This window comes from Hypanus sabinus, chromosome 12, assembly GCF_030144855.1.
Source record: "Hypanus sabinus isolate sHypSab1 chromosome 12, sHypSab1.hap1, whole genome shotgun sequence".
Lineage (NCBI taxonomy): Eukaryota > Metazoa > Chordata > Chondrichthyes > Myliobatiformes > Dasyatidae > Hypanus > Hypanus sabinus.
This window is the reverse complement of record NC_082717.1, coordinates 96,491,563-96,514,003: the sequence shown is the minus strand read 5'-3', so window position 1 is coordinate 96,514,003 and position 22,441 is coordinate 96,491,563. Positions and strand designations below refer to the sequence as shown.

The 22,441-nt window shown below is 37.7% G+C and overlaps 1 protein-coding gene across 2 annotated transcripts in view; it reads right to left on the bottom strand.

Moving 5' to 3' along the window:
• Positions 1-539: 539 nt before the first annotated feature.
• The window catches only part of tarbp1 (TAR (HIV-1) RNA binding protein 1), a 379,243-nt gene continuing 357,341 nt past the window's right edge, over positions 540-22,441 (bottom strand). The window contains exon 30 of one of the 2 annotated variants that reach the window (XM_059986501.1): positions 540-1,041. In XM_059986501.1, the coding sequence (XP_059842484.1) occupies positions 876-1,041 (166 nt within the window). In that variant the 3' untranslated portion in view covers positions 540-875. The remainder of the gene's footprint in view (positions 1,042-22,441) is intronic. The other variant, XM_059986503.1, reaches the window with a different exon arrangement.

The window sequence follows — 22,441 nt, the reverse complement described above, 5'->3', positions numbered from 1 at the left end:
TTACTCAATGACTTGGCCTCCATAGCCATCTGTGGCAATGAATTCCACAGATTCACCACCACCTGGCTAAAGAAATTTCTCCTCATCTCTGTTCTAAAGGGACATCCTTCTGTTCTGAGGCTGTGCCCTCTGGCCCTAGATTCTCTCACTATTGGAAACGTCCTCTGCACTTCTACTCTATCTAAAGGACTGTAGTCAATAATCCCTTGGTTAATTGTGCTTGAACAGCATGTGTAGAAGATAAAGTTTAGATCATTGACGAAGAAAAGGTTCTGATCTGAGCAGAGGTCATGGCCTCATACTACGGAACTAAACCTCTAGGTACATGCAAAAGGAGACCAGATATCCAAACTCAATGATGCAGGGTTTTAACCAGAAATATTGACAACTCCTTTTCCGCCCACTGTGTTACTCCAGCAGATCACTGGTATCCTCTAAAATGCAGATCGTTCAACCAGAAACGCAAAGCTGAGGCAGATGAATTTACTTGGAAAGGGTAGGAAGGGAAATTGTATCTGTGAATAAATGGAGATGAGATAGCAATTGGTTGAGCAGTTCACTATTGTTCCCAAGTTCTTGTTCAAGAAGAAATGCTGTATGTATTAACAAAAAATAGACATATTCTTATTTGTACATAAATGTCAAAAAGACACAAGATGTCCAATCAGGTCCAAAGCAGCCAAGTGTTTATCAGCATCATTGTCTGCTGCCAGTTTTTGACAAACACTATTTTCACCAGATCTTCCAGGGAATTAGAGGCTTTATCCATAGCTGTGCTTTGACAGCAGCACAGAATTATTGATTTACTGTATGTGGCAAAAGGTGTATTAACAAGAGGTGGCTCTCTTAATTTTCACATCTGTACATTGGCAATTCTATGGCCTCGCACACTGCTTCATCATCTGTTGCCGTTTGTACTCCCACATGAGCAAAGCTCCACTCACATGGACATTGAGCGACCGGATGATCCCATACTGTGGAATTTCCACACATATATCCAGGTGCTGGATCAAATTGGCTGGAATTCCCTCCCGTTCGTTCCTACAAAAATAAAATCATACCATGAGAAAATAAATCTCAATAGATCCAATCAGAGCCTTATGTCTGTGGTGGGAAAGCTGTTGGAAAAGATTCTTAGAGATAGAATCTATGGGCATTTAGAGAATCATGGTCTGATCAGGGACAGTCAGCATGACTTTGTGAAGGGCACATCATGTCTAACAAGCCTGAAAGGGTTCTTTGAGGAGGTGACCAGGCATATAGATGAGGGTGGTGCAGTCGATGTGATCTACATGGATTTTAGTAAGGCATTTGACAAGGTTCCACATGGGTAGGCTTATTCAGAAAGTTAGAAGGCATGGGATCCAGGGAAGTTTGACCAAGTGGATTCAGAATTGGGTTGCCCGCAGAAGGCAGAGGGTAGTAGTGGAGGGAGTACATTCAGATTGGAGGGTTCTGACTAGTGGTGTTTCACAGGGATTTGTTGGGGGACCTCTACTTTTCATGATTTTTATTAACGACCTGGATGTGGGGGTAGAAGGGTGGGTTGGCAAGTTTGCAGACAACACAAAGGTTGGTGGTGTTGTGGATAGTGTAGAGGACTTTCGAAGATTGCAGAGACACTGATAGGATGCAGGAGTGGGCTGAGAAGTGGCAGATGGAGTTCAACGCGGAGAAGTGTGAGGTGGAACACTTTGGAAGGACAAACTCCAAGGCAGAGTACAATGTAAATGGCAGGATACTTGGAAGTGTGGAGGAGCAGAGGGATCTGGGGATACATGTCCACATATCCCTGAAAATTGCGTCACAGGTAGATAGGGTAATTAAGAAAGCTTATGAAGTGTTAGCTTTCATAAGTCGAGGGATAGAGTTTAAGAGTCGCGGGGTAATGATGCAGCTCTATAAAACTCTGGTTAGGCCACACATCGAGTACTGTGTCCAGTTCTGGTCACCTCACAAAAGGAAGGATGTGGAAGCATTGGAAAGGGTACAGAGGAGATTTACCAGGATGCTGTCTGGTTTAGAGAGTATGCATTATGATCAGAGATTAAGGGAGCTAGGGCTTTACTCCCTGGAGGATCAGAGGAGACATGATAGAGGTATACAAAATATTAAGAGGAATAGATAAAGTGGACAGCCAGCACCACTGAATATATACAAGAGGACATGACTTTAAGGTAAGGGGTGGAAAGTTCGAGGGGGATATCAGAGGGAGGTTTTTTACTCAGAGAGTGGTTGGTGTGTGGAATGCACTGCCTGAGTCAGTGGTGGAGGCCGATACACTACTGAAATTTAAGACACTACTAGACAGGTATATGCAGGAATTTAAGGTGGGGGATCATATGGGAGGCAGGGTTTAAGGGTCGGCACAACATTGTGGGCTGAAGGGCCTGTACTGTGCTGTATTGTTCTATGTTCTAGTACTATCTACAAAGAGGGCACATTAACTCAGAAGAAGATGGGAATATCCACTGAACCACCACAGTTTAAAATTATTCTGTAATAAGCCCACATACATATTTAAAAATCAAGAACATTTTACAGCAAGAAAGAATTTTTCAGTTTTATTCCAGAAGCATAACATCTGACTATTTATGGGCTATCATGTTATTTTTTCACAGATGCTACAGTGCACCATGCAAATATCTACTATCACAGTTAACACGTATAGTTATCCACAGAGTGTAAATGAGATCAAGGTCCAAAAATAAACAAATCCCTGTCCAATTCACATTAGTTTGTGATTCTAACTCTAATCTGAAAAAGGAAGAAATAAAAAAAATTGCCATCATATAGGCTAGTCGAAAAGGGATGAATGCACAAACTCAGCTCCTGAAAGAAATGTCACATTTTATGAAACAGTTTAGAGGTTGATTTAACAAACTTCTGTGGTAAGGATTGGTGTCAGACATCAGTTCAGTCAGACGCTGCCGTGTCAGCAGGCTAGATGAACAGTAAGTCACCTGGAAGAATTTGTACCGACAGTAAACCAGACTGGAAAAGAATACAATTGTCCATTTTCACTCCTCAGCAGCATACAGACCAAAGAATGATTGGAACATACAAATAATTAAGGTAAAAACATGTAAAAGGAGAAATGTTATCAATTCTCCACACCACCAGGTTCAGGAATAGTTATTACCCCACAGTCATCTGGCTCCTGAACAAGAGTTGATAACTCCACTCACTCCAAGAACTGAATGGATTCACTCTCAATGACTCTACAACTCATGTTCTCAATATTATTTTTTTTCTTTTTTTCTAATTGCATAATGTGTTGTCTTTTGTTCATTGTTTGTCTTTGTGTGCAGTTTTTCATTGATTCTATCATGTTTCTTTATACTTACTGTGAATGCCTGCAAGAAAATGAATCTCAAAGCTGTATATGGTGACCTATATGTACTTTCATAATAAATTTACTTTGAGCTTTGTTTTTATTAAACATTATTTTAAACTCTCATGCTGAAATCTTTGGGTTAGGATAATGCAATAAACACCCATCAATCTGAGTGATCAACCAATCACTCAGCGCTGATCTCGCTTGGATGTGGAGAGTGTGAGTGAGGTACCTAATGAGTAGCATTACCTTTGTCCCCCTGCACCCACACCCGCCACGACGCTGAGCTCTTCTTCTGCTGCCTCTGTCTCCGAGCCTATTTCTTTGGCAAGGACTCTCCATCCCACACTGATGACCCTTTTCCTCTTCCTGAACACTCCACCTTGGTCTTCTGTCTGTTCTGACCTTTTCATTGCCAACTGCCGATGGGACATCAACTGTCTAGACTTCAAAGCTCCTCTCTCCCATTTCAAACTCTCGGCTCTCCACAACCTCCATGCTAATCCTAACCTTACCATCTAACCCGCAGATAGAGGGGGTGCTGTAGCAGTCTGGTGTTCTGACCTCTACCTTCCTGAAGCCCAACAACAACTCTCAGACACCTCCCCTTACTTACCCCTCGAACAGGACCCCACTAATGGTATCTCACACCATTACCAACCTTATTGACTCTGGGGATCTCCCATTCACTGCCACCAACCTCATAGTTCCCTTCAACTGTGCCTCCTGTTTCTACCTCCTACCCAAAATCTACATACCTGCTTGTCCAGGTATACCCTTTGTTTCAGCTTGTTCCTACACCAATGAACTCATATCTGCATACCTCAACTCTGTTTTATCCCAAGTTCGGTCCCTTCCCATTGACATCTGTGACACTTCACACGCTCTTAATCTTTTCAATAATTTCCGGTTCCCTGGCCCCTATCAACTTATTTTTACCATGGACGTCCAGTCCCTATGCACTTTCATCCCCCACCAAGAAAGCAGCAAAGCTCTCCGTTTCTTTCTGAACACCACACCCGACCAGTTCCCCTCCACCACCACAATCCTCCACTTAGCAGAACTTGTCCTCACTCTAAATAATTTCTCCTTTGGGTCCTCCCACTTCCTTCAAACAAAAGGAGTAGCCATGGGCACTCATGTGGGTCCCAGCTTCGCCTGCCTGTTTGTTGGCTATGTGGAACAGTCTATGTTCCAAGCCTACACTGGTGACCGTCCGCACTTTTCCTACACTATATCGACGACTGCATTGGTGCTATTTCCTGCGCCCATGCTGAACTCATCAATTTCATCCACTTTGCCTCCAACTTCCACCTTGCCCTCTAATTTATCTGGTTCATTTCCAACACTTCCCTCTCCTTTCTCGATCTCACTGTCGCTACCTCTGGGGACAGCTTACCCACTGATGTGCATTATAAACCCATGGACTCTCACAGCTACCTCTTCCTACTTGTAAAAACACCACCCCCTTCTCTCAGTTCTTCCGCCTCTGCCGCATCTGCTCTCAGGATGGGGCTTTTCATTCTAGAATGAAGATGTCCTCCTTTTTTAAAGAAAGGGTCTTCCCTTCCTCCACCATCAATGCTGCCCTCAACCGCATCTCTTCCATTTCATGCACGTCTGCCCTTATCCCATCCTCTCACCACCCTACGAGGGATAGGGTTCTTCTTGTCCTCACCTACCACCCCACTAGTCTCTGCGTTTCGGAACATAATTCTCCGAAACTTCCACCATCTCCAACTGGATCCCACCATCTTTCTACTTTCTACAGAGATTGCACTCTACATGACTCCCTTGTCTATTTGTCCCTCCCCACTGATCTCCCTCCTGGCACTTATCTTTGCAAGCTGAACAAGTGCTACACCTGACCCTACACGTTCTCCCTCAATACCATTCAGGGCCCTGAACAGTCCTTCCAGGTGAGGTGACTTCACTTGTTTTTTTTTGTAGTTTATTTTTTATTGAAGTTGATCATCAAACAAACATTTCCATAAGATATATTTCAGATATTGTACATATATATCATATAGTCATATTTGCCACAAATCTCCACATAATATTTATCTGAGGTATACACATAGTGAAAGGAAAGAAAGAATAAGCAAAAGGAGAAAACTATGTACAAGTAGGGAGTGATTTTTGTTTTACAACATATTGATTTGTGAGAATAAAATCAGGTCTATGAGGTGTTATGTAGTTAAACCACTTTTCCCAGTATGAATCAAATTGTTCCAACTTATGATTAACAGATGCTGTTATATTCCCCATTTTATAAGTGTCCATTGTAATTTCCAACCATACGTTTAAGGTTGGGCTCTCCTGTGATAACCATCTCCTGGTAAGAGACTTTTTACCAGCTACCAGCAGCATATTCATTAAATATTTATCTCTTTTTATCCATTCTTGAGATATATACCCAAAATATATGGTCTTACTTTCTAAGTAAGAAATATTTTTAAATATTTCACATTTAAAAATGTCTCATAGGGCATTGTGTATCCCACTCCCAATAGTCTTTGATAAAGGGGCAATCCAAGAAAATATGGTAATGGTTTGCATTTTGATTTCCACAATTTCACCAGCAAACAGGGAGGTTACTATCATAATGGGATTTCTGACAGGGTGTAATAAAATATCTTATCAAGTTTTTCCATCTGAACACCCTCCATTTCTGTGAACTTGTACACTTCCATTGATACCTCCATATTATTGTCCATTCTTCCTCAGATATAATTATCCCTCCTTCCTTCTCCCATTTTGTTTTAATGTATGAAGTCGAATGTATTTTAAGATTTGACAAACCCTTACACATGCTTGAAATGACTCTACTATTGTTATCTGAATTATATGCTTTTCTAAATAGCTCTATCAAATATGTACTTGCCTTGGTTACATTTTTAACCGTCCTATTAACATACTGTTGCATCAGTATATACCAATAAAAGTCCTGTTTATCTAATAAGTGTTTCTCTTTAAGCATTTCAAAACTGAACAGTGTTCCTTCTTTCCTTATATTGCAAAGAACTGTTATTCCTTTAGCTGTCCAGTCCTTAAATCTAGCAGCCAGTTTATTCGGCATAAAATCCGAGTCATAGGCACACCATTTAAGAACTGCAATATTTCCCTCTAGTTTAAATTCTTTTATAATAGTTTCCCATATTTTAAGAGTCCATCACCCATGGGTTATCAATAGTATTTATATACCTGTATAGTTTTAGCAATTGTGTCATGGAAACCAAATCTATGTTAAACTCTGCAAAGAAAATTCCAATTAACTGAATTGCATCCATACTTACCACTATTGCTTCGATTTTATTTTTTTGTATATGATCCATAATGTGAAGTGTCCTTTGTATATTGTCTTGTGTTTGGCGTTGTATAAAACCTGTCTGATCCTTATGTATCAGTATGGTTAGAAACTCTTTTAATCGTTTGGCCATGATGGAGGTAAACAATCTATAATCTACATTCAGAACAGATATTGGTCTAAATGACCCACATTCCATTTTATCCTTGCCATCTTTTGATATAGCTGATATTATCGTTTCCTGACAGCTGGGTGGCATTTGTGCCTTTTTTAGAGCCCAGTTCAGTGTGGGTAGTAAGACAGGAATTAACTCATTTTTAAATTCTTTGTACCACTCTGCCGTATACCCATTTGATCCTGGTGACTTGCTTAATTTAAGCCTACTATTTGCAGCTCTTAGTTCAACATCAGTTATGTCAGCAGTCATCGTTCTACTTTGTTCTTCACTTAAAGTGGGTAACTCTAGAGAATTCAGGAAGGTGTCAATTTGGTGTTATGTTTCCCCCTGGAACTTTGGAATATAGAGTTTTGTAAAACAATTCAAAAGTTTCTTGAATGTCACTTAGCATATTTTTTTTATCATTTTTGTTCTTGGATCCTTAATTCTATGAATTCTATTTTCTGCTCTTATTTTTTTCAGTTTGCACATTAGTATTTTCATAGACCTAGATCCACTTTCATAATGTCTCTGTTTCAGAAAAATAAAATTTTTCCTGATTTCTTGCATAGCCAAACTATTAATTTCACTCCTAATCTTTTAAATTTCCTCTAATGTATCCTGTGCCAAATTCAGTGTTTCTTTTTCTAGTTCCTTCAGCCTATTTTGTAATTCCTCTGTTTTATTCCTTATTTTTTTCTTATATGAAGATATCACTATAATTTTCCCTCATAAGACAACCTTCAGAGTATCCCATAGAATGGGAGGAGAAACCTCTCCATTATCATTGAATTCTAAGTAAAGACCAATTTCTCTTTTAATTTATTCCTTAAAATAGGGGTCATTGAGTGCACTTAAATTTAGTTTCCAAACAGCATTCTTTGGTTATAGGTCAAAATCAACAGGTAAATATATATAGGTGCATCACACAAAATATTGGTGGAACGCAGCAGGCCAGGCAGCATCTGTAGGAAGAAGCACTGTCGACGTTTCGGGCCGAGATCTTTCATCAGGACTAACTGAAAGAAAAGACAGTAAGAGATTTGAAAGTAGGAGTGGGAGGGGGAAATGCAAAATGATGGGAGAAGACTGGAGGGGGTGGGGTGAAGCTAAGAGCTGGAAAGGTGATTGGCAAAAGGGACACAGAGCTGGAGGAGGGGCAGGATCATGGGACGGGAGACCTAGGGAGAAAAAAAGGGGGAGGGGAACACCAGAGGGAGATGGGGAACAGGAATTTATTTATTTATTTATCTCCCTCCTCCTCCTCCCCCCCCCCCCCACCTTTCCCTCTCTGTCCATCACTCTGCCTCTTCTCCATCTCCCTCTGGTGCTCCCCTCCCCCTTTCTTACTCCCTCGGCCTCCCGTCCCATGATCCTTTCCCTTCTTTCCCTTCTCCAGCTCTGTATCCCTTTTGCCAATCACCTTTCCAGCTCTTGGCTTCATCCCACCCCCTCTGGTCTTCTCCTATCATTTCGCATTTCCCCCTCCCCCTCCTACTTTTAAATCTCTTACTATCTTTCCTTTCAGGTTGTCCTGACGAAGGGTCTTGGTCCGAAACGTCGACAGTGCTTCAGATAGCGGATATTTCAGCCCGCTTGGAAAAGTTTTAACATAAGATTATCGATTTGGAAGCAAGATCTTGTCAGAATAATATTCGAAATGTTGGTCTGAAGGAAGGATCTGAGAATGGGGATTTATTGGACTATTTTGCTAACTTGTTTCAATCTCTGTTTCTGGATATTTTACCTCAACCTCCTGATATCAAAACAGCACATAGAATTTTCACTTCAAAATCTCGGAATTCGAATAAGCCAAGGTCAGTTTTGGTCTGCTTTCTTCATTTCAAAGTTAAAGACCAAATCATGAAATATGCAAGGAAACACAGAGTTTTCAAATTCAAGGGTTCAGAGATTTGTTTTTATGAAGATTATGCATGGGAAGTTATGAACCTGCGGTCTAAATTCGTTCCAACCATGAAGATAGCCTATGATAAGAGATTATTCTCATCACTTTACTATCCAGCCCGATTAAAATTATTTCCCAAAGATTCAACTACACATGTTTTTCTGGACCCCAAAGAGGCATTGGACTATGTTAACTCTATTTCGGTTGCAGCTGAGGTTTGAATGGTTTTTGGTCTGCTGAATAATTGCTATTTTGGATAGAAAATAAGCTTTGAAGATTTCTGATTTGCTTAAGATGTCCTTTGGTTGATGGACCATTTAAAGAAGAAGTGAACTTTTTGATGTGACTGATGAATGACTTTTCCGAAATTTGTTTGGTCTACTGAGCGAATTAACACAACGGACAGATTGTTAACTGGTTTGATTATTTGTTTCTATCCTCCTTTTTTTTCATTAATTAAGTGATCGTTTTCAGAGTTCATAAGGACTTTTTCTTATATATACGTAGTTGGGAGGGCTTAGTAGATAGATAACTTGGATTTTTTTCTAAAGACAGTTTTTCATTGGGCATGAAAGATAAATGGAAAATGGCGCTGATTTTTCTTCATTAGAGATTACATAGGGATTCTTCTCTTTGTTTAATTTTATTGTTTTGGCATTTTTGGAGATTGTTTCTGCATTTCCCAGCTTATTTTTAAGGATTAAGTATAAACATTTTTTCCCTCTGCAGGACATTCCTATTTTAGGGCCATGAGTTTTTTTTTGTAACTGGGAAGAGGAATTAAGGAAAACTTTTAAAATTACCATTATAAAATGGGCAGCACGTGGAGTCATTCTCCTTTTTTTAAACTTCTATGGGGTCGCATATCGGCTTTTTTTGCCGAATTTTGGACTTTTTAGGGTGGTGGGAGGACTGGGGTTACTTCTGAGTTATGACATTAATTGTAGGATTAATTTTAGTTTTCTTTTTTGTATTTTTTTCCCATTACGGAGTTCTGGACCATACATGTTTTGTATAGGTTATATTTTTCATCACCAGCTTTGATTAGCCCCCACTGGTATGCATGTATTTATGTGTTAAATAAAATAAAATTCTTTTATTGTAACTAAACAGATAAACATTTAAAACAGAGTTGAGGAAGAGCTTCTTCTCCCAGAGAGTTGTGGAGGTGTGGAATGCACTGCCTCGGAAGACGGTGGAGGCCAATTCTCTGGATGCTTTCAAGAAGGAGCCAGATAGATATCTGATGGATAGGGGAATCAAGGGATATGAGGACAAGGCAGGGACTGGGTATTGATAGTGAATGATCAGCCATGATCTCAGAATGGCGGTGCAGACTCGAGGGGCCGAATGGTCTACTTCTGCACCTATTGTCTATTGTCTAAACGTTATAAGTTGGAACATATGTGGTTGGAATCATCCTATTAAGTGCAAGAAGACTTTTAAAATCATTAATCAATTCCAACCTGATATAATTTTTGCTCAGGAAACGCATATCAAAATGGGCGATCAAAGTAGATTTTTTAAAATGTGGAAGGACCTTCAATTTCACGTTACATGTCAAAATAAAACAAAGGGAGTATCTATTTTTTATTAAATCTAATATTTTATTCATTCAAGAAGACATTGTGTCAGAATTTTTAACTGTTAAGGGAACAATTTGTAATAGAAAAATGGTTAATCTATATGGACCTAATGTAGATGATTCTTCTTTTTTCAAAAACGTATTTGCTTTATGGCCGGATTTCAATGAATATATGTTGTTAATGGGTGGTGATTTCAACTCCTGTTTAAATCCTTTGATTGACAAGAGTTTAACCAAACAGCGGCTTCCGAGTTGTTCTGCATCAATTAATAATTCTTTTTTAATTGATTTTGGCTGGTTGAAATTTGGAGACATTTACATCCTAATGATAGAGATTATTCTTTTTTTTTCAGATGTTCACAAAAAATATCCGAGAATCGATTATTTTATAGCTGATCCCCAATTTTTGTCCATAGTCCAGAAATGTGAATATGATGCTATCGTTCTCTTGGATCATGCGCCTTTAAGCTTTGCTTTTGAATTAAATGATGTCGTTATTGCAAATTTGTCTTGGTGTTTTCAAGAAAATTTATTACAAAATTCGGACTTTGTCAAATTTATTGAGACTCAGATAAAAGATTTTTTCTTTTTAATAATACGGGAGATTTGTCAAATTTGATTATATGGGATACATTTAAAGCATTTTTGCACGGTCAGACAATCTCCTATTTTGCTAAGCTTAAGAAACAGACAAAACAGAATTAGATAAGATTTCAAAACAAATTAATGACTTGGATAATATTTATGCAATCTCTCCTAAGGTTGCTTTATTCAAACAAAGAGTTGAACTCCAATCACAATATAATTTATTATTAACTTATCCTATTGAAAGAAATTTGCTTAAATTGAAAAGACAATTTTATGCGTTTGGGGATGAAAATAATAAACTATTAGCATCTCAATTAAAAGCAGCTAGAGCTAAAAGACAAATTTTTAAAATTCTTAAGGGAAACAGTAGTTTAGCATGTAATTATGAAGATAGTAATAAAATTTTTCAAGACTTTTATATTGAATTTTATAAATCTCAGTTTCCAGTTGATTCTTCTAAAATGAATGTCTTTTTATAAAAGATCGATTTTCCTCAAATTTCTGTTGAAGATCAACAAACTCTTGATGCTCCTATTACTGAAAACGAAACTCAAAAAGCTATTTTTTCCAATGCAATCTGGTAAAGCTCCTGGACTGGATGGTTATTCTGTAGGATTTTATACATAATTTGAAAAATTGCTTTCTCTATATATGTTGGAAATGCTTAAAGATTCTTTTTTGATAGGAGAGTTACCTCCCACATTTTATGAAGCTTCTATTTCTTTAATTCTTAAGAAGGATAAAGACCCTATTTTCTCTTTTTTTCCCAAGTTTATCATAATTACTCTAGAATTGATTACTTCTTTACTGATTCTCATTTAGTTTCATCTGTCACCACCTGTGAGTATGATGCAATGGCCATTTCCGACCATGCGCCTTTGAAATTATCAATTAAATTTAGTGACGTAACTTTTAGTACTAGACAATGGCAGTTCAACTCTATTTTGCTTCAGGATTTAAATTTTGTTAATTTCATTAAAGAACAGATTGCATTTTTCTTTTCATCTAATTCAACAGAAGAAATTTCCAGTGCGATATTATGGGATACCTTTAAAGCATATATCCACGGACAAATTATTTCATATTTTGCCAGATTGAAAAAATGAATTAATAGTGAGATACGTACATTAGCTGATGAGATTAAAGATATTGATAAAAATATTCTATTGCTCCCAATTTGGAGCTTTATAAAGACAGAGTTGAACTTCAGATGCAACATAGTTTGTTATTAACATCTCCGATTGAAAACCAATTACTTAAATCTAGGAGTCATTTTATATGGCTCCTATATTTTATATAAAATATTTTATATTTTATATCTCCTCCATCTAGCGGAATTAGTTCTTACTCTCAATAATTTTCGCTTTGGCTCCTCCCACTTCCTCCAAACGAAAGGTGTAGCCATGGGCACCCGCATGGGTCCCGGTTATGCCTGCCTTTTTGTTGGCTTTGTGGAACAGTCCCTGTTCCAAGCCTATACGGGTATCCGTCCCTCTCTTTTCCTTTGCTACATCGACAATTGCATTGGCGCTGTCTCCTGCACGCATACTGAGCTTGTTGACTTAATTAACTTTGCCTCCAACTTTCACCCTGCCCTCAAATTTACCTGGTCGATTTCTGACACTTCCCTCCCCTTTCTTGATCTTTCTGTCTCCATCTCTGGAGACAGCTTATCTACTGATATCTACTATAAGCATACAGACTCTACCTGGATTATTCCTCTTCCCACCCTGTCTCTTGGAAAAATGTTATCCCCTTCTCACAATTCCTCCACCTCCACTGCATCTGCTCTCAGGATGAGGCTTTTCATTCCAGAACGAAGGAGATGTCTTCCTTTTTTAAACAAAGGGGCTTCCCTTCTTCCACCATCAACTCTGCTCTCAAATGCATCTCTCCCATTTCCCACACATCTGCCCTCATCCCATCCACCCACCACCCCACTCGGAATTGGGTCCCCTACCAGCCCACTAGCCTCCGGATCCAAGGTATAATTCTCCATAACTTCCGCCACCTCCAAAGGGATTCCATTACCAAGCAAATCTTTCCCTCCACCCCTCCTTTCTGCTTTCTGCAGGGATTGCTCCCTACGCGACTCCGTCGTCCATTCTTCCTCCCCTTCCCTTCCCACCGATCTCCCTCCTGGCACTTATCCTTACAAGCGGAACAAGTGCTACACCTGCCCTTACACTTCCTCCCTTACCACCATTCAGGGCCCAAGACAGACCTTCCAGGTGAGGCGACACTTCAACTGTGAGTCGGCTGGTGTGGTATACTGCATCCAGTGCTCCCGGTGTAGCCTTTTATATATTGGTGAGACCCAACGCAGACTGGGAGACCATTTCGCTGAACACCTACACTCTGTCCGCCAGAGAAAGCAGGATCTCCCAGTGGCCACAATTTTAATTCCACGTCCCATTCCCATTCTGATATGTCTATCCATGGCCTCCCCTACTGTCAAGATGAAGCCACACTCAGGTTGGAGGAACAAAACCTTATATACCGGCTGGGTAGCCTCCAACCTGATGGCATGAACATTGACTTCTCTAACTTCCATTAATTCCCCTCCTCCCCTTCTTATCCTATCCCTGATATATTTAGTTTTTTCTCCCCCATCCCCTTTTATTTCTTTCTCTCTCTGCCCATCACTCTGCCTGTTCTCCCCCTCCCTCTGGTGCTCCTGTCCCCCTTTCTTTCTCCCTAGGCCTCCCGTCCCATGATCCTTCTTTTTAGGCTTTTTCGAGGTACTAGACAGGGCTGTCCTTTAAGTCCTTTATTATTTGATATTGCCCCGGAGCCCTTGGCAATTACTATTAGTGATTCACCTAATATATTTGGCATTATTTGGCCAAGGGTGTATGATATAACAATTGAATCCAAGATATAAATTTTGAACTGAAATTAAATTTCTCAAGTATATTGAATAAATACTGCCATTCAAGTCTATCAAACGCCTTCTTGGCGTCAAGCAAACTAAAATATCATTATATGCATATGACCTGTTATTATATATTTCTAACTCAGAGAAATCCATTCCTGCAGAAATAACACTATTTACCCAGTTTAGTAGTTTTTCTGGGTATAAATTGAATCTTGATAAGAGTGCGCTTTTCCTATTAAATATGCAAATTCCTATTTATAGGTAATCATTTAGATTTGTTACCAATTTTTTAATACCAAGTTAATTTTTTACCTTTAATTGATTATGTTAAACAACTGTTTACGAAATGGTCCCCACTGTCCTTTGATCGGTAGAATTAATGCTATTAAGATGTTTATTTTACCTAAATTTCCGTATCTATTTCAGGCAGTATCAATTTTCATTCCTAAATCTTTTTTTGATATTATTAGTTCTAAAATTTCTTCAGAAATATGGCAATATAGAAATCCCATGTTAAGTAAGAAGTATTTACAGAAATCAAAAAAGGAAGGCAGTTTGGCTTTACCGAATCTTAGATTTTATTATTGGGCAATTAATATTCGATATTTAACGTTTTGGACACAAGAGTTGGATGAAACTCAATCCCCACGATGGATGAACCTTGAGAGGGAGTCTGTACAGGGGTTTTCATTGACTTTTATTTTAGGAGCTGCGCTTCCCTTTGTATTTACTAAACTGAATAAACAAATGATAAATCCAATAGTTCAACATACAATATGAATATGATTGCAATTTCATAAATTTTTTGGATTGAATAAATTTATCCTGTCAAGCTCTATTTTATCTAACTTTTTTTTCCAACCATTTAGAATTGATCAAGCTTTTCTGCTATGGAAAACAAAAGGAATAACGTGTTTTCGTGGTTTATTTATGGATGATTATTTTATGTCTTTTGAACAGTTGTTTAATAAATATAATTTGCCTATATCACACTTTTTTAGATATTTACAGATTAGAAATGTACAGATTTTACAGTTAATCATCAAATCACAGAAATTTTTAAAGATAATGGTACTAAGAAATCCGACCATTCTGAAATTAACAACGTATTTAAAGACTTTTACTTTAAGTTGTATCAGTCTGATTCTTCTTCAGATGATGACTATGTGAATGCTTTTTTCAGTAATATCAACATTCCTACATTGTCTGCTGATAACTTTAAAACAGTAAGATCTGCCTATTTCCAATGAAGAAGTGGCTGAGGCTCTACATGCTTTACATTCTGGTAAGACCCCAGGACCTGATGGCTTTCCTGGGGAGTTTTATAGAACTTTCACTACGTTACTTACACCTTATTTATCCTCTGTTTTATCAGAGTCCTTTAAATCAGGTAAACTCCCTCAATCTTTTTATGAAGCTTTTATTTCTCTTATTCTTAAAAAAAAATCCAGCTGAATGTTCTTCATACAGACCGATTTCTTTATTAAATGTTGATGCAGAAATTTTATCCAAAATCTTAGCTCGAAGACTTGAAAATATTATAAATAATAATATCTATTATATCACATGACCAGACAGGATTTATTAAAAATCGTTACTCACATTTTAATATACGTTGGTTATTGAATGTGATATATTCACCATCCAGAAAAAATTATCCTTAGATGTAGAAAAAGCCTTCGATAGGATTGCGTAGAATTATCTTTTTAAGACCTTAGAAAAGTTTAATTTTAGGCCTAATTTTATTCGTTGGGTTAAATTAATTTACTTGTCTCCTACCGCTTAGGTTATTACTAACTCTCAAATTTCTAAGCCCTTTAAATTACAGCGGGGAACTGGACAAGGTTGCCCTCTTAGTCCTTTACTTTTTGCTTTAGCTATAGAACCCTTAGTAATAACATTTCAAGAATCTAAGGACATTTCTGGTATACTAAGGGAAGGTATGACTCATAAAATTTTGTTATATGCTGATGATATTTTACTTTTTATCTCTAACACTGAAACTTCTTTACCTTCGGTTCTTTAATTTCCCAGTTTAGTTTTTTTTCAGGATATAAGCTGAACTTACATAAAAGTGAACTACTTCCTTTAAATGAATTAATGTCATCAAATGCTAAATTTCCATTCCAAGTTGTCACAAGTCAATTTACATATCTAGGTGTAACAAGTACTAAAAACTTCAAGAATTTATTTAAAGAAAACTTAAACCCCTTATTGAATTATGTGAAAAAGACACTTTCTAAATGGTCTCCTCTTTCTTTATCCCTAATTGGCCGAATTAATTCGATTAAAATGAAGATTCTTCCTAAATTTTTATATCTTTTTCAGGCTTTACCTATTTTTATTCCTAAGACCTACTTTGATTCTTTAGATTCAATTTTAACATCTTATATTTGGAATAATAAACAAGCTCGTTTAAGTAAAGTTTACCTACAAAGAAATAAAGAGATGGGTGGATTAGCCTTACCCAATTTTAGGTTTTACTATTGGGCTGCCAATATAAGGAATATTACTTTTTGGTCCTATTATATTTATCATAAAGATTGTCCATCATGGGTCTCCTTAGAAGTTAGTTCTTTAAAAAATTCCTCTATTGTCTCTCTTCTTGGATCATACTCTTCTTTTTCAGTAAATAAAACAACAGATAACATAATTGTTAAGCAAAGTTTAAGGATCTGGTCTCAATTTAGAAAATTTTTTGGTTTAGTGAATTTTTCATTATCATCTCCCATTCTCCTTAATTTTTTTTTATCCCTTCCATGATTGACAAAGTCTTTAAGGATTGGGATGAACTAGGTGTTAAGCATTTTTGGGACCTGTTTATCTCAGGATCTCTTGCTTCATTTGACCAATTGTCAACTAAATTTGCACTGCCAAAAACACATTTTTACAGATACCTTCAAATTAGAGATTTCTTACGTTCCCAATTAACTACTTTTCCTATAGGTCCTGATAAAAATTTACTGGGCAATATTTTAAATTTAAAACCTTTTGTTAATGGTTCTATTACCGGTATCTATAACTTGTTGATTGATTCTAGACAAGACTTTTTAGATAAAATAAAAAAAGCTTGGGAGGATGACCTAAATTGTCAGATTTCTGATGAAAGATGGAATAAAATTCTTAAACGGGTTAATAAATCATCTTTCTGTGCCCGTCATTCTCTTCTACAATTTGAAGTTCATAGAGCTTACATTTCTAAACAGAAGCTGTCCAGTTTTAATCCAAATGTTTCTCCACTTTGTAATAAATGCAACTCTGCTGATACCTCTTTAATTCATATGCTTTGGTTTTGCCCTAACATTGAAAAGTTTTGGCGGGAAGTATTCCATACCTTCTCACAACTTTTTAGGGTCCAATTTGACCCAAATCCCCTTACTGCCTTGTTTGGTATTATTGCAAATGAAGATATAACTTTAAATACTCCTAACCTACAGGTTTTAGTTTTTACCTCTCTTTTAGCAAGGAGAGAAATCTTGCTTAAATGGAAGGAGTCTACTCCTCCTACACATTTTCAATGGCTACGTGATATTATGTCTTATCTAAATTTAGAGAAGATCCGCTGCTCAGTCTTAAATTCGAAACAATCTTTTTATGATATCAGGGGACCTTTCCTAAATTACTTTTCCAATTTATAAAGTTTAACAGTGCACAGACTTTTATGTATATTTCTATCTTCCCTTCTTAAGCGAATATGTTTTTTTTCTAATTATCCATTATCATCCATCAGCTTTTTTCTTTGGTAGTTGGTAGGGGGTTGACTTTTTTTATATAAAAATTTCTTTTATGATGTATGACCTATCTTTAAATTTTTGATTACAGTGGTATACCTTTATGTGATATGCTATAACATTTTGCTCAATTTTATTACAATATATGAATGTACACAATTTATGTTGAGATATATCTATGTGTTACACTCTGTAAATCTTGTTTTTTCTTCTGAATAAAAATATTATAAAAAGAAATTTTCTGAATGCCACTCTACCTACCTTTCCGATATCACATCAAATCAAAGTTACAGAAGAAATTTTAGGTTTAAACCCCTTTCAGAAGAGTTTAAAAGCAATTATTCATGATCTGATTACGAAAATATGTCTAGGTACTTCTGATAAAATTAAGAATGAATAAGAAAGAGAACTTCAGATATCTTTATCTACAGAGAAATGGGAGAAAATTCTTAAACTAGTTAATACTTCTTCAATGTGTGCCAGACATGCTTTGATACAATTTAAGGTGGTTCATAGGGCTCATATGTCCATGGGTAAATTACAAGAATATTTAAGCAATTTTCCATATATACAGCATTCTGAACTGTTAGATATTATTTTAAAATTTACAATGGTTCTCTCAGGTGATGCTATGTCTTAGTTTGGAGAAAATCAGAAGTCGAACTTTCGATTCTTGATTTGATTTTGAGCAAAGGTTGGGTTCATTTGCCCGCTACTATCATCTGATTTGAGTTAATTAATATAGTTTCCTTCCGATTTATGTTTAAATGGATTTGAGTTGGCGGATTGATGTTTTTCTTCTATGGAAGCTTGTACGATGTATAGCTCTGGGGTTGTGCTCCCAATGGGTTTTTTTTCTTTCGTTTTTTTTTAATTAGTAGGGGTTTTTTTCTCTTAATTGGTAGGGGTTCTTTTTTTCTTTCTTTTTTTCTTCCAAAAATATTCTTAATACTGTATTTTTTCTTCTTATTATTGATATATTGCTTAGCTTTGTTAATCAGTTATTCACTAATTTAATTCTTCATTGTACATAATGATACATTGACTTGATTACCTTAATGCATTTTTTCTTGATCTTCAATAATTAATAAAAAAGATTTTAAAAATGAAAATGAAAATATTAGTAATTTTCTGAAAGAAACTAATATCACTTCCTGAAGGTTCGTATATATTCAATAGAGTAACTGAATTTCTGTCTATATTCCCCCTTACCAGAATATATCTGCCCTCCTTAACTCCCATTTCGAATACTTTTTCAAAATTTAGCTTGCTTGAGATAAGAATAGCAATCCTCTCCTATGTCCTGATTTATATGAGGAGAAAGACAAATTAGTGAAGCCCATTCTCTTTAGTTTTCCATATTCATTATCACTTAAGTGAGTTTCCTGTAAATATACTACATGGGCTTGTTCTTTTCTCCTTTTGGATAGAATTTTAATGCATTTGATTGGATTTAACAGCCCGTTGACATTAAAAGAAATGAATTTTACTTTGTCCTTATCCATGTGTATTTATCTGTCAATTTATCATTGTAATTAGCAGAATAAAACTTAATTGATCTAATCCCCGAACAGATAAGAACCAAGAAACATGAATAATAAAAAAAAGGCAACCAAGGTGTGATTCCAAGGCTGAGGTCTCTAGTAGATGACCCTGGGTTGAGCTAGAGGAAATGTCTAGCCATGGGGGATAGACCCTCCTACCTGTGAGTTGAGAGCCCCCAATTCAGTACCCATAAAAGTAAGGGAACAAACCTATGTCCATTACACAGAAAATATTTCCCTGTGTATTCCTCCCAGATATATATATATATATATTCCCATTTAGGTGGGGAAAAAAGGAGTGAATGAATGAATAAAAAAAATTGAGTAATATAAAATCCACATTATAAGTATTTCTTGAGATAGGCATAGCACCATCTATTTTGCTTCCGTTTAGCTTATCAGCACTTTTAAAGTTAGCCAAACCTTATGGTTCTTCTGGAAGGGGTGAGGGCTGTCTTCAGAAAACTCGCAGTCTCTTCCTGATATACTTCTCTTGCCCTCCTCCCATCCCCTGCTTTCTCGATTCTCTCACTATTTTCCAAGCAGAGCGGTATAACTGCTCTGCCAGGCTTCCCATCGGTTTGATCACGCTGACAGGCAGCCCTCTGGCCTTCATGTCTGTAGTCGCCTCTTCCACTGTCTGATACAGTTGCATCTCATCTTCATAAAACACTCGCAGTTTAGCAGGGTATGGAGTCTGGAATCTAATCTTTCCTTGCTTTAATATTCACTTTACTTCACAGTATTCTTTACATTTCTGCAGGACCGCCGGGGGGGTAATCTTGATCGAAAAATATTAATTTCCCATTCAGAAATACCCTCTTCTTTCCTCAGGCCCTTCGTAGAATCTCTGCCTTGGTATTGTATCATAGGAATCTAATTACTATTGAGCGTGGCTTATCTACTCTGTCTCCAGTAGGCTTCAGGACGAATGCATGATGCGCCCTCTCAATTTCAAGCTCCATAGTTGAGGAAATCTCCAGCACATCCTGCAGAAACTTTCCTACAAACTTAATCATAGACAAACCCTCTGTTCCTTTGGGAACATTGTATACCCTGATATTTTTCCGTCATGATCTTCCCTCCTGGTCAAGCAGTTTACTTTCTTGTTGATTTAATATTTTTATCGTCTTACTAAGTATCCATTCCATGTTTTGCACACGATCTTCCACCTTCTCAATTCGTGTCTCTGCCACCACTATTTTTTGATTGACGCTGGCGAGCTCTGACTTGATATCATTTAGTTGCTATTTTATATCTTTTTGGAATTCCCATACCTCTTCCAGAATTTTTATCATATTTACCGCTTCGCCTGAACGAGGCCCATCATCAGCCTCACTACCACATGTTTGGGTGGGAGAGCTGGTCGTTGCACCCCTCTCGTCCATAGGCTCCGCAGTGATGCTTTTTTAAATTTCCATTCTTTTTCCCCATTCTTGCCCCCCTTATCAATTCAGATATTTTCAAAAGATCTTATATTTGATGGATTAATGGGGCAAAATATGCGTTTTTCCAGAGGAGCTATTGATTTAAACTGCCATTCTGGACGATGACGTCACCAGAACCCAGGTGACTTCACTTGTGAGTTTATTGGAGTCATTTACTGTGTTAAGTACTCCCAGTGTGGCTTCCTATGTATCAGTGAGACTCGACGCAGATTGACAGACCACTTTGCCGAGCACCTATGCTCCATCCACCTGAAAAAGCGGGATCTCCCAGTGGCCACCCATTTTAATTCCATTTCCCATTCTCATTCTGACATGTCTAGTCATGGCTTCCTCCACTGTCATGATGAAGCCACACTTAGGTTGGGGGAACAGCACTATATATTCCATCTGGGTAGTCTGATGACATGAACATCGATTTCTTGAACTTCTGGCAATGAGCCCCCTCCCTAATCTTTCCCCATCCCCTATTCCCTCTCTCCCTGCCTGCTCCTCCCTGTTTCTTTCAGAATCAGAATCAGGTTTATTATCACTGGCATGTGTTGAGAAATTTGTTAACTTAGCAGCAGCAGTTCAATGCAATACATAATATACAAGTAAAAAATAAAATAATAATAAATAAATAAGAAATTAATTACAGTACATGTACATTGAATAGATTAAAATATGCGCAAAAACAGAATATATATTAAAAATGTGAAGTAGTGTTCATGGGTTCAATGTCCATTTAGGAATCCAGTGGTAGAAGGGAAGAAGCTGTTTCTGAGTATGTGTCTTCAGGCCTCTATCCCTCCTACCTGATGGTAACAGTGAGAAAAGGGCAAGCCCTGGGTACTGGAGGTCCTTAATAATGGACGCTGCCTTTCTCAGACACCAATCCCTAAAGATGTCCTGGGTACTTTGTAGGCTAGTACCCAAAATGGAGCTGACTAAATTTACAGGCTTATGCAGCTTTTGTTAGTCCTATGGAGTAGCCCCCTCCACATTCCACCCCCCCCCCATAACAGACAGTGACGCAGTCTGTCAGAATGCTCTTTACAGTACATCTAAGTTTTGACTGTATTTGTTGACATGCTAAATCTCTTCAAACTCCTAATGAAGTATAGTCACTGTCTTGCCTTCTTTATAACTGCATCAATATGTTTGGACCAGGTTAGATCCTCAGAGATTTTGACACCCAGGAACATGAAACTGCTCACTCTCTCCACTTCTGATCCCTCTATGAGGATTGGTATGTGTTCCTTTGTCTTACTTTTCCTGAAGTCCACAATCAACTGTGGCACCACTCCACTAAATGGCATATTGTATCTTACTCCTGCACGCCCTCTCATCACCACCTGAGATTCAGATGGTTGTATGGTCAGCAAATTTATAGATGGTATTTGAGTTATGCCTAGCCACACAGGCATGTGTATACAGAGAGTAGAACAGTGGGCCAAGCACACCAGTGTGATTGTCAGTGAGAAGGATATGTTATCACCAATCCACAGATTGTGGTCTTCCGGTTCGGAAGTCGACGATCCAATGGCCTTCTTCCATGGCCTTATGTCTCTTTTACCAATTTACTTCCCAGCTCTTTACTTGATACCCTACCCTTCAGTTTTCACCTATCACTTTGTGTTTCTCTTACCCTTCTCCCACCTTTTAAATCGACTCCTCAGCAATTTTTCTTCAGTCCTGCTGAAGGGTCTCAGCCTGAAACGGAGACTGTACTCTTTTCCATAGATGCTGCCTGGCCTGCTGAGTTCCTCCAGCAACTTGTGTGCTACTTAGTGAGTACTTTGCTTCAGTATTTACCAAGGAAAAAAGTATGGAAGACCAGAAGATCAGTGCTGAGTGTATAAATATATTAGAGTATTTAGAGATCAAGGAGGAGGAAATGTTGGGCCTCCTAATGAGTACTAAGGTGGATAAGTGCCCAGGGCCTGATGAGACTTACCGCAGGTTATTAAAGGAGGCAGGA